This window comes from Carya illinoinensis, chromosome 1 (assembly GCF_018687715.1).
Source record: "Carya illinoinensis cultivar Pawnee chromosome 1, C.illinoinensisPawnee_v1, whole genome shotgun sequence".
Classification (NCBI taxonomy): Eukaryota; Viridiplantae; Streptophyta; class Magnoliopsida; order Fagales; family Juglandaceae; genus Carya; species Carya illinoinensis.
This window is the reverse complement of record NC_056752.1, coordinates 34,964,712-34,977,546: the sequence shown is the minus strand read 5'-3', so window position 1 is coordinate 34,977,546 and position 12,835 is coordinate 34,964,712. Positions and strand designations below refer to the sequence as shown.

Genomic DNA, 12,835 nt, shown 5'->3' with positions numbered 1-12,835 from the left:
TATTATTATTAGAATAAAAAAAATGGATAGTGAGACTATGAGATATTGGAGAATTTAGGCTTAGTTTGGATACATAAATAGTTTTATCTCATTTCATCTCATCATTATAATTTTTTCAAATTTTCACATAAAATATAATGAATAATTTAATTTTTTTAAATTTTAAAATAATAATATTATTAAAAAATAATATTTTATTCATATTTTATTAAAATTTTAAATTTTATATAAAATTATTTTATCTCATCTCACTATCCAAACAAGATCTTAGTCTGTAATCGAACCGAGCCGAGCAGGTCTTTTCTTGTTGGGCCTAGCTCAACTCAATTAAAAATACTCGAACTCGAGCCTGAGCTCAAGATTTTTTTTTTATTCTTTGTTTGAATTGGACTCAATAAGTTAAACTGTTAATTCGAACTCAAGGTGCTTGAGCTCATACCACAAATGAGTTTTGAGTCGAGCCGAGCTCGAATTGTTTCTTTTTTAATAAGATTTAATAATTAATCAAATAAATAAAAAAATCTAATTTTAAATTTATACAACTAACAAATATAACCTCTATTGAATTATAAAATTTAAAAAAATTGATAAATAATTAATATCTAATTAGTTTATATTTATCTAAAATAACAATATATTATGTGTCTATATATATTATTAATACATACATTTAATATGATAGTATATATTTATTTTATATGTGGTTTCCACATATTAATATATGAAATTATTAAATTTTATTGACTAATTATTATACAAATTAATTATAAAATATACCTATAAAATATATTCACTATATAGACATAAGTAATTAGATTACATATTAGATATTTAATTAAAAAAATTGTATGTTTATATTATTAGCTAATACATATATATACACACATAGGTATATGTATATATTTATTAATATATAAATGAGTTTTAATCGATTTGATCTAACAAGTTGACTCGATTATAAATAAGCTAGCCTTAACTAACCTTAATTGAGTCGAGTCGAGTTTTGTCGAGTATGTCATTTATAAATTGAGCGGGTATCTATTTTCATAAACGAGTTTTTTTTTTTTCATAAATCAAATTTTATTCGAATTTAACCGAGTTAGTTATCGAATAGACTAGTTCATTTATCAAATTTTTATTAAAATTTAGTAAAAAAAAATATTGATAATATAAAAGTATATTTTTTAAAATTGATGATGGCAATTGGCATTTCTTCCGATGCTTAACGTTCGTCCCGCCATACTATAAATACAGGAAAAAGAAGTAAGGACCAGAAAAAGCGAAAAAAGGCAAATAAAGGGAAAAAGAATTCTCTGTCTCTCTCTGTGATATTCTTCCCTTTTCTTCTGGACATCTCTTCCCTCCTTTACCAAGCCATTATCTTAACTCCAGCTCACTCATCACCTTATAACTTTGTCTTCCATGGCCGCACCACCACAAAAGGCAGTGTCGTCTCTTCTGCTGATCGCCATCTTCGCTGGAATAATCGAAAACAGATACATATTCGTGGCCGTGGAAGGAGCGTACTGGTGCGTTGCACGAAGCGACGCGAGCACCCAGGCCCTGCAAACGGCGTTGGACTACGCGTGCGGAACCGGCGCCGACTGCGGCCCTATTCTTTCGAATGGGCTCTGCTATCTCCCCAACACCATCCAGGCGCACGCCTCTTATGCCTTCAACAGTTACTTCCAGCGGAAGGGCATGGAACCCGGAAGCTGTGACTTCTCCGGCACCGCCACCGTTGCCCAGACCGATCCCAGTACGTATTCTCTTCTTTTTAGGAGCAGTGTTATTTTCCTTTTAAATATTAGGTTTGCCGGATGCTTAATGCTTCTTCTCTCTCGCTTTTGCGCTTTTGGGTGTAGGTTATGGATCTTGTGTGTATCCATCTTCCGCAAGGTATGTGCCATTTTTTATTTATTTTCTGAGCATATTTTTTCTTGTTGATTGGTTCTTTGCATGAGTATATTGCAGCCAGGGGACAACGTTCTCTTTCTTTTTTCTCTTGCCTTTAGAGGTTTCAACTTTCATGGAGAGTGGGGTTTCTTCGTCTTCACGTAAAATTGTTTCTGTTTTTGAGTTAATTTTTTAATAGGATTTTGTCAGAAGTTTAATGTTATTTTATCAAATATTAATTTTCATAAATTTCGTATATATTTATTTTTTTAAATAATATATATTTACTGTTATTATCATTATTTTATATATTTTAATAATTAATTTTATCAGCACTAGACCCAAGAAAATAAATAATTTAACTTTATTCTCAACCTTAATTTGGTCATGGCTGAACCTGTTTTCCTCGTCGGATGGCTCAGATAACAACGTACATCCATGATATATCTCACAGTTTCTCTGTCTCTTTCCATTTTATAAGGGTAGCTCTGGCATTTAAGAAATTCTATCCTCGTTTTATTTTATTATTATAATTATTTTAAATTTTTATATAAAATATAATAAATAATTTAATTTTTATAAATTTTAATTCAATTTTTTAAATTTAAAATAATAATATTATAAAATAAAATTTTGTTTAATTTTTAATTCTCATATGCCAAAATCTATACCTCATTTTAGATTCTCAATTCATTTCAACTCATCATTATAATTTTTTCAAATTTTAACTTAAAATATAATAAATAATTTAATATTTTTAAATTTTAAAATAATAATACTATTAAAAAATAATATTTTATTCAATTTTCAATTTTTATTTCAATTTAAATCAATTCAGTTTAGCATTTAAATATAATCTAAATCTAATTTATTTTTAGAAATGAGATAAGATAAATTAAGATTAAAGTTAAAAGTTAAATAAAATATTATTATGATATATTATTTTTAAATTATAATTTAAAAAAATTATATTATTTATTTTATTTTATTTTATATAAAAAATTATAATAATAAAATAAAATGTGGTGAGATATTTTGTGAAAGCTAACAACGGCACGTCTTGAATTCTTGGCATTGTTGCTTGAACTGGACGGGCCATGCATGGCTGGCTACGTTCATAATTTATCTGTGATTATACTTCTCCTTAATTAATTAATCTTAATTTACACCGTTGGATGGGCCAACTACTCACCCACCACGTTGGATGTGAACTGGGATGCATGCAAAATGTAATGTCGTTGTCATTCTTTGGTCCAAAAAAAGTACTGACTTCGACGTGACACGACAGCCTCAGATTCACGACTTTTCATGAAAAACGATGTTCCAACGGCCAACATGCTTAGGAGTTAGGCAGGCAGCAACTCCAATTCTTTTTTTTTTTTTTTTTTTTTAAATTAATTAGAAATTGACTTTAATTAAAATGATATATTAGATTTATTTTAAATAAAATCTAAAATGTGACTTATTTTTCAAAATCTCAAAACATTTTCCATAAAACTTTTTGCTCATCATGACATGCTTGAAATTGAGTAATTAATGAAAAAGAGAAGACCCTTAGGGTCGTAAGCATAACATGAATTATAATGATAGGAAAATGTTAATATGCAGTTTGCACTATTTATGTATTTAAAATTTTTTATTTAATAATTAAGAAAGTAATTTTTAATGTATTGAAATATTTTTTAATTTTTAAAAATATTAAAATATATTAAAAAATGTAAAAAAAATAAAAAATAAAAAAATAAGAAAGCAAATTTATACTAACGGGCAGGCAAGCAATACTCATAATGATTTACTTAAAAAAATATTATTAAAATTTCTCATTATTACTCTGCCCCTTTGATATATAAGAAATTAGGGTATTTTATATGAGTAAATGTCCCCCAATTACTTGTATAATTGATCTAATATAAATTTAAGTGTGCACTTGGGGTTAGTACTTTCATTTGCTTTCTCACCGTCTTCAGTGTGTTCTCAAGACATAACAGCTAGCGTTGCAGATTATTCTCATCGATCATTGTCGTTCATGTTGTTGATCTTGTTAAGAATAGGTAGAGAAAGAAAGAATCATGATGAGAACTTGAAACGGATAATCTAGGTAATGTTGTAATGTTGGGACAAGGCTTTTGACGATTTCATGTGGTGACTCCAAATAATTTACTTTTACCATTACTGCTAATCTTAGAATTAGTAGCCAATGTTTAATGTTTTGGTCATAAATATTTGCATAAAATGGGTCTCTCCTCTTTTCTTGGATAACAACTTTTCGCAGCATGTTAAGAATTAATTGCTTGAATTATGCGACATTTCAGCGCGGCTGGAGGGACTACGCCAACAACGCAAAATCCGTATAACAATGGGACAACACCAACCATAGCGGGCAATGGCGGCACTCCCGGAGTGAGTTCAGGACTGACCCCACCATTCCCGGACAGTTCTAAAGCCTTTTCAGGGTCCAAGATCCCCACGATTTTAGTGCCTTTCTCCTTTCTAGTTGTTCTCACACTCAACTTCCAAGCAATTTAGGTCTGTTTAGCAAGAGTAGATTTGCCAATAGGGTGGAGAAGAGGCTTATTCAGTTTTGTTAGAAGTTTGGCCTTCTTTATTTGCCACCCCATTTGGCTTTATAAAATACCGTTTGATCTTTTGAACTGTTTTCTCGACTCATTGAAAGGTTCTAGCCAGAGGCCTCCATCATGGTTCAAACCTTGTAGGCCTCATCATTCAATTCAATAGTTTGAATATTGGGATTGCAGTATGACTATAAGCAGTCAGTCTGCTAAGCATTTTCCTTATACTGCTTAGTTCAAGTGCCTTTCCCTAAATCATTGTTTGTAAGTTTCAGCTACTAATCATTCACTCTTGTGGATGGATTCTTAGCATTATAATGATTTCTTAAAAAATCTGATGGGTCATATTGACACCAAGCTTTGGTTTTGTGGATGCTAGTTCTTTTATCTGCAACATAAATCAGGACAACTTGGTTTTTGGTTTGTGTCAGTGTTGGTCACTTCCTTAACAAGGTCTGTCTTCTCAACAACAATGGTGGCAATCAATCCAACTGTTTTCGGCTGAAACGACCATAGGTCTGGACCCTTTTCATTGACTCCTTTAATATGGAAAGATTTTCATCTTCTGATTCTTCAGAAGTTAATGATTTGCCAGTGTTTTCACAAGACCACTGTCAAAAGCCAGTTAAAAGATTCAAGGCAATTCATCTTTAGAGTCATCTACTTACAACTTGAGTGTGTCGAACATGTTACTTATATAAGTGGGATCTATTCGCTTTGAGGGATACTACTCATCGTCCCACACTACAACACTTCACATATTTTAAAATTATTTATTATTTTATTATTTATTATTTTATTTATTCTTGTTAAACTAATTGAGTTATTCTACTTGTCATTTATATACCATATACTTATTATAAGAAAAATGAATTAATAAAAAAAAAAAAGGTGTGGTATGCAATGTGTGGGGATGAAAAATAGAATTATTCGCTTTCAAAATGCTAAATGGTATCTAAATTAATCAAAAACCGGGTAGGAAAGCACATGTAGCACTTTTTGCAAGCAATCTTTCTGGTATTGTTAACTGTTAAGCGTCCTTCACAGCAAATGATTGCTTGAGCACTATTTACAGTTCCACCATTCAAATTCGAATCAACTTATAAACCGTTACGAGATGCAGATGCAAAGAAACCAGAGCAGCCTTTCTGTGAATATTGGTTCGCATGTTTCACTGAATTACAATCTCTTTTAAGATTACAAAAAATATTTTATCATACTTCTATGTTGCCTTTCATCCATAGATTGTGTTGAGAATGCAAAATGATGTTAACCAATTGCACCTTCAATTCATTTTTAAAATAACGCTCCCCTCTGCTCCACAGTCCAAGGTTATCTCTATGCTTTCGTACTTCTTTCTGATTTCAGCACTTAGGAACCTTGAAGAGAAGAAGGGAAAAGGAACAAAAGAAATGCATTCAGTTCAAAATATTTTCCTTCAAGGCTCTTTAAAAGTAATGACCGGGTGTAGTTCATTGTTTTCAAAATAATTCACAAAGATAGGCGTTAAAATCACTTTCAAAACACGTTTACTTAATAAAAGTACATAAGGGGAGCAAATGCCTCTGTTTTCTATTAAATAACGGGCTAAAAACTTATCATAAAAGCCTCTGTGTTCTGTCTCAGTAGAGTTCTAGTGGTTCTTTGGTTAGAACTTATTGACATTCAAGGTATATGATTTCATTCTTTGGTTAGAACGTACCGACATTCAAGGTATATGATTTCATAGAATTGTTACTGAGGTAAAGATAACGTTATTTCCAGTTAGTGTGTTCCATATGCCTGTTCACCTAGTTCTCACGTACCTTGGGTTCAACCAGGCACCTATCAGGCTGCCTTACAATGTATATCTGATCTCCAGCGTTGTTGTACATATCCTGATTACGGTGCCAAGTCCACAAAGCATGAGTCTCATTTTTCACCTGCAAGACACATAAACAAACTATTGGGTTTGTCTTATTCAAGAAGGGTTGACATAACTAATTCCCACCATAATATAGGCACGAGCATTTCCCCATCAAAATCTTTGTATAGTTACAGATTCTAACTGATGGCTTTCTTTCAAGACCATCGATTTCGGCCAACTCAGAAACAACCTTGTAAGGGTTTTGCATTTGTGTCCCATGTCAATACTAGATTATAACTAGTTCTAGAGGTGTAATACTTTTTGGTGTTGGCACTATAATAATTGGATCGCCTTGCAAAACATGTTGAAATAAATATGCATCGAGTAGCTTTCACTATGCATGAAAACAGCTTTTACATGTGCGTAGTAAAATTCACGGGTGGATATTAATTTTTACATAATCTTTCTTCACTTTGTTCACATCTCAGATCCATTGCTGGTGTAAAAGCAACACTTTTAGAGAATCATCCATGCTAAAATCTAACAGGAGACTATGTGTGGATCTAAATGTGTACTTGTGATTGTGTGAGAGAAAAGAGAGAGTACCTCTAGAATCCCATGGCCAAAGCTACTTTCTCTGTACGCACTATAATCAGGCTGCTGGTCCCAACAGAACTTACCAGCTGCAGGGCCTGATGTGAAATTGAACGCACAGAATCCACCCATATATTCATCTGGTGTCGTAGATGGTTCTGGGCAGTTGCCAGCTTCATCAGCATGTGCAATTGCCATCTTCTCCCGATTACCCCCATCACCAACTGTAATATAAACGGCACCACATGGATCTAGAGTGTAGTTATACACCCGATTTGTCCTCTCATAGGCATGAACCTGATGATGATATCAAAAGAAACAACATTTATGCATACACTTATGACAAGGATACAAATAAATGAACAGATTCTCTGCAAACAGCTTGACAAGTTAATCATCATGCATAGGAAACCTGAAACACACCATACATCCCCATTCAGAAATCTGCAAGCCTTCAGGCTTTGCCTTTACATTATTATTATGTTTACATTGAGTTCACCAGATCTAACAAAATTTTATCTTGAATAAGTTAATAACTAAATATCAAAACTGCATCGATATTCAGACGCTATTGATTTAAGCATTCATCTCGGATTTGGTCTGGCATTTTTTACATATTTGAAGGAGAGAGGAGGTTATGTGGGAAAACTTTTAAGTATTTGTAACCAGAATAGCCTCTTACATTTTTATAATTTTAAGCTGACAAGATATCTATATTTGGCACCGTAATGGGGTATCGGAATATAAAGATTTTGCTGGAAAGTATACTTACATGTCCATTGAAGACAATGTCAACACCATACTCATACAGCAAGTCTTCCATCTCTACCCTCATGCACTCTGCTTCTCTGTAATGCGCCTTGTAGGTGCTGTACCAAGGTGGGTGCCATGCAGCTACCAACCATGGAGTCACTTCTCTGTCAACAAAAGTTAGGTCCCTTTCCAACCACTTGTATTGATCCGCTGGAATGGAAAAACTGGGTGAAGTCACCACGTAATTTATAGACATGGAATCTCTCTCTCTCTCACTCTCTCTCTCTCTCTCTTTAACATAAGAATTGGCAGCAAAAATCTCTAATGTTACATAAAATTGTCCCCGTACACATATTGAAAGATATAGCTACGGAAAGAAGGTCTTATATTTTGTTTTGAATCTACATGGCAATTTGTATCACAAAGGAATATGAGAAGTGAAAAAGACTGAAACATGAGCTCACCTGATTTATCATAGGATACATAGGCACCAAGCATGATAAAATGTATGCCACCTGCACTGAAAGAATAGTACAATGTGGATGACGATCCGCTCTCTTCAGATGGGAATGCAAATCTTGAACTGTAAGAAACAAAAGTCTGATTTTCAGCCTGTTGTTCTATTTCATGGTTCCCTTCTACCACCATTATGGGAACTTTAGATGTGATAGGCTGCATGTACCTGACAAAAATTATCCCATAATAATTCCATGAGCTAAATGGTAATGAAGAAATCAACAAACGCATGCCACAAAACTCAAACAATAACAAAAACAAAAACTGCCAATTTAAATTTAAAAACAACATTTTAAAAAATAATTTTGGCGGTTCACTCTCTTCAAGAACCAATCAAACTTTACTAGGATAAGAATACAGAGGACAGTTGTTGATGCAAGTTGGCATGTCTCACACAACAAGCAATCTGAAGTCATCACACATTAATTCTATCTGAAACAAAAATACAGAGCATCCCTCCATAGCCCCAGCGCAAGTATTGGTGATTCTCTAAGTCCTTAAAGTCTCTATTTTGTTGCTACAATGATTTCATATGTAACAACCAAGGAAGGCCTAGACCTCATTTGGACTTGTACTCTACAAGTACTAATCAAGTTTACAATTGGAGCTTCTTCGGATTCATTGTAAATGTCAATAGCTTCTTCGTCCTAGACAATGTGAGATTCCATTCACCAATATTCCATTAACCACCCTCCTATAGATATTGGGTGTTACAACCTCTCTCTCTCATATTTTTTGACATCCCTGTCAAGCCATTCCATTGTGGCACTGCTCAAATCTCACGCTTGTGGCTGGGAATGACCTAGATACCATTTGTAACAACCTAAGGGAAGCTCAAGCCATATATAGTCTGTACTGTATAAGGATTACTTAAGGTTACAATTAGAGTTTCCTTAGAATCATTGTAATTGACAATAACTCCTCCCTCCCAAATAATGTGAAATCTCATTCACTGAGTACTCATTCACATCCCTCCCATGACATGGGTGTTTACATCAAAAGTGCATTTATGATTCTAGCAGTTTTATCACCTGCAGGATTAATACGTCTGAACCTTTTGTAAACCAGCCTAGTTCCTACATAAAAATTTCTACAAGTGCTTGCTATTTGATAGCCTCAAAGGTAGAGAAAAGATGATTTGATAATTTTGAGCAAAGAAAATTTAGAATTTCACCTTCCCCAGTAATCCCAACGGGGCTGATAAGTTTCATGAATGGGAGTTTGCGGAAAGGAACAAGAGTAGCAATCAGTCCCAGTTCCATTTGTGAGATACATGTTAGCATAACTAACATCCCCCACCAGTAGAACAAGATCAGGGTGGTTACTCATCAGGTGGCCGACTGTGGATGTGGTATTGTATGTAAGACCAAGGTCCCCCACCACTGCTATTCTGCTGGGGTAACTCTTGGGTCCAGAAACTGGCATAGTCCTGAAATAGTATACATCACTCATTGCTGGTATAGAAGGATCTCCACACTGATACTGATATAGTGTGTTGGGTTTCAACCCTGCAGAAAGACATAAAAGAGTCATGACCTTAATAAAGAAATTCACAATTTTGCAAGCCCAATCAAACACAAATTCACAAAGACGCATATAGTGTGTTGGGTTTCAACCCTGCAGAAATACATAAAAGAGTCATGACGCCAATAAAGAAATTCACAAATTTGCAAGTCCTAGCAAACACAAACTCACAAAGATGCATAGACACGTAAACAAAAGGTTAGGCAACAAACAGGGGACTGCTTAGAAGTAAATTGACTTTCAGTTTCAGGTAAGTACATAAAATGGTTCTGTCAGAGACAGAAATACATGTCATGCCAGTTTTGTAAATATTTGACATTTAACCTAGATACCAAAGAAGGATTGAGGTGAAAATGCTTTTTTGAGCCTATCTATTTTAACATTTGTTTCTTAAGCCAATAGGACATGGTACATCAACCCAGTCTTGCAACATACATTAAACAAGATCAATTTTACATCTTCTGTGAATATCAAATACCTAATATGGTGAGCTAAAAGAAAAAATAAATTCTACACAGATTAAATATTTTGCATTATTTAACCAGTCAATCAATCATTCCTGGGTGGAATCCGTTAGAAAAGAAATTTGAGCACTGAAAGTGGTTCTATATGCATACCCTTTATGTAAATTATAATTATATTGATTCTATATATAGCAACAAACATGGAAACTCATTATTAGTTATAGTGATGCTATTAGGCTGAAAGTGACCAACAACTGAGGATGTTTATGAAGATTTTAACTTTACCAGAACTTTGTGGCTCTGGTGATTTTAATAACATGTCCCCCAGCAGATTTTATTGAAGTAACACCATGAAAGAAGATTCAATTAAAAGAAATCAATGCTCCAGATAATTTCTTTGAGAGATGTTTCCATGTGCATGGATATTTGAAGCGGGCTTCCACTATGGAATTTTCAGAGCACTAATTCCTTTGTTGTAAGCCTACTAGGCTAAGTTTATAGAAGTCTAAGGAGTACTAGTAATCAAGTAGTGCCAAGTTCTACTCGAGAGCTCTTTGTAGCTAACAAAATAGTTTTACTAGGTAAAATGACTTGATTGGACAGTTAATTGCATTCAATTCTATCCATTTAAATCATAATCAATAGCTTGTGATGTCACAATGGTTTGGGAGTTATTTGACACCATTTAGACATTCACCTTGATTGATTGGAAAGTTAGAGCTAATGAAATGTTATAGAACTGTCCCATAAGAAAATATTGCAAATGAATCATTAGACTTACCTTCAATCTAACCATTACCCTGTCTGCAACTGATGTTATGCAAAATGACAAAACCATGTAGTGTTCTATAATATACAAAACTATTCCGAGGAAGCATCCAATGTGAATAGAAGACAAACACCTCATGAGCAAATTGGTAGAGTTTAAAGATAAATATAAAAATCTACAAAAATGTGGACTAATTGCACCATTAGGTATACCTGTGAGGCGAACATGATGTATAATTCCAGAAGTATAGTTCTGAAGACCTTCAAAAGGATAAAGCTGATTGTAAATAAGAGAATAGCCCATTGCTTCATGAGTTATTGGCAGTCCATACATTCCATACTGAACAACACTTGCTGTAGTTCCAGGATCTAGCGGTGTTATGTTGTCCCCAATTTGGAATTCACCTGTGAAATGGAGTCCAAACATGTTTTATGATAGGCTAGCAAAGTAAAGCAAGAGAAGATCCTCTAATTTTGAAAGTTCTAAAAATATGAAAATGTGATGATGCATGTATGGTGGACCCAGTGGGATCCCCACGGGCCCCACATCTTAAAGAACCAAAACAGGTCTGCTTTACAATATGGCCATTTCCATACATTCATAGTTTCAGTTGAAACAAACATAAATTTATGTCAATAGGAAAAATTAGAAGACCTTAATTTACACATTCATGAACATAATAAAGAACGCTGTACTTACGAGATTGCATATTTATATGTTCTACGTAATAGCTGAAACTTTTTTGCACAAGTATCTGATTTTGAACCATAAACATAGTATTAGGGTGGAAGCAGGGTGAGGTTGATTTATTCTCCCAACAAGATAAACCAGCCCACATTGACTCAACCTCTGCTTTCCAACTTCAGGTCAATGTTTCGGCTTTAAAATTGTAAAAGGGAGCTCTATTGCTTTTGGGAAACACAAATCCCATTTATCATATTCCGCAAAGCCAGAGCCAAAATTAATTTCATGTTTCATTTTTTGGACCATTATCTAATGTTACTCAGCTCGGTTATAAAGAAGAAAGAATTCAACTAAGAAAGTACTAAACAGATTGAATATCAAACAGACCTGTGATCCAAGAGACCCATACAGAGTCATAGGTTGCAGAGAGTGATACTGAGATTTGCTCAGGCGCAAATCCTTCAACAATTCTTTGGACTCGGGGATCCGTATCTGGCAAGTCCACAGCATTACCACGGAAGCTTTTGTCAAGAGGGACAGTGACAGGCACGAAGGGTCCGTCAAGTGTTGTCGGGACACCACCATTAACGAATATGAAGCTTAGTGAAAGCAGCAAAAGAAGTTCCATTGCGGAGCTTGAGACCAAACCCATAGTGCAGTTCTAACTGCATGCATAAACAACAACTCAGGGATGATGTTTAAGGCTGGTATTGGAAATCAGTAAACGAACAAGAAAAAGAGGGTGGCAAAGTACACAGAGAGACAGGGAGCTCAGTTCTGGCCCAAAAGGAATAAGCAAGAGAATGGGGAGGACAATTGGTTTTCGAGGATTAACAATGCTAAGCCGAGCTATACAGAGAGAGAGGGAGAGAGAGAGAAGCTTGCTTGCCGGAGGATTTATTTTGTGATCTGACTGTAATCACCGGTTAGCCTGCAAGGCTGGTATAATTGTCAACCGGTTTGTTAGTGAAGCAGGAAATAAGACAAGGCCGCTCATTTTCATGCTTGTCTCCATTTTCTTAAAATGGTAATCTTTTTATTATCTTTTTTATTATAATCTTTTCAGATATGATATTTAATAATAAAAAAATGATGACACATAAATTTTTGCAATAAACGTCATTTTACTAAAAAAAAAATAGACAATTATGGTCTCGTGAGTTCACAGAGTTTAATGTTTGATATCGGTTTTATTTTTAATGAAAAAATGTTTACACTC

General features: G+C 34.0%; 2 protein-coding genes across 2 annotated transcripts; one reads left to right on the top strand and one right to left on the bottom strand.

The window, feature by feature from the left end:
* The first annotated feature begins 1,254 nt into the window (after positions 1–1,254).
* LOC122316090 (PLASMODESMATA CALLOSE-BINDING PROTEIN 3-like) lies at positions 1,255–4,823 on the top strand. Its single transcript, XM_043132626.1, has 3 exons — positions 1,255–1,759; positions 1,866–1,899; positions 4,209–4,823. The coding sequence occupies exons 1-3, from the start codon at positions 1,423–1,425 to the stop codon at positions 4,420–4,422; spliced, it is 585 nt and encodes a 194-aa protein (XP_042988560.1). The 5' UTR covers positions 1,255–1,422; the 3' UTR covers positions 4,423–4,823.
* Positions 4,824–5,590: 767 nt separating this feature from the next.
* LOC122316075 (purple acid phosphatase 15-like) lies at positions 5,591–12,617 on the bottom strand. Its single transcript, XM_043132596.1, has 9 exons — positions 12,371–12,617; positions 12,004–12,281; positions 11,145–11,336; positions 9,350–9,683; positions 8,124–8,341; positions 7,679–7,869; positions 6,919–7,203; positions 6,272–6,388; positions 5,591–5,845 (listed from the first exon to the last, which is right to left on the bottom strand). The coding sequence occupies exons 2-9, from the start codon at positions 12,266–12,268 to the stop codon at positions 5,831–5,833; spliced, it is 1,617 nt and encodes a 538-aa protein (XP_042988530.1). The 5' UTR covers positions 12,269–12,281; positions 12,371–12,617; the 3' UTR covers positions 5,591–5,830.
* Between the last annotated feature and the right edge of the window lie 218 nt (positions 12,618–12,835).

Bases quoted from the DNA above. Each gene is read 5' to 3' on its own strand.
- LOC122316090 (XM_043132626.1), top strand. From the start codon at position 1,423: ATGGCCGCACCACCACAAAAGGCAGTGTCGTCTCTTCTGCTGATCGCC. The intron at 1,760-1,865 runs GTACGTATTCTC...TTTTGGGTGTAG, and splicing joins CGTTGCCCAGACCGATCCCA to GTTATGGATCTTGTGTGTAT. The intron at 1,900-4,208 runs GTATGTGCCATT...GCGACATTTCAG, and splicing joins GTGTATCCATCTTCCGCAAG to CGCGGCTGGAGGGACTACGC.
- LOC122316075 (XM_043132596.1), bottom strand. From the start codon at position 12,268: ATGGGTTTGGTCTCAAGCTCCGCAATGGAACTTCTTTTGCTGCTTTCA. The intron at 11,337-12,003 runs GTCTGTTTGATA...TCCATTTCACAG, and splicing joins ATGGGTCTCTTGGATCACAG to GTGAATTCCAAATTGGGGAC. The intron at 6,389-6,918 runs GTACTCTCTCTT...TGTGTCTTGCAG, and splicing joins TTGGCCATGGGATTCTAGAG to GTGAAAAATGAGACTCATGC.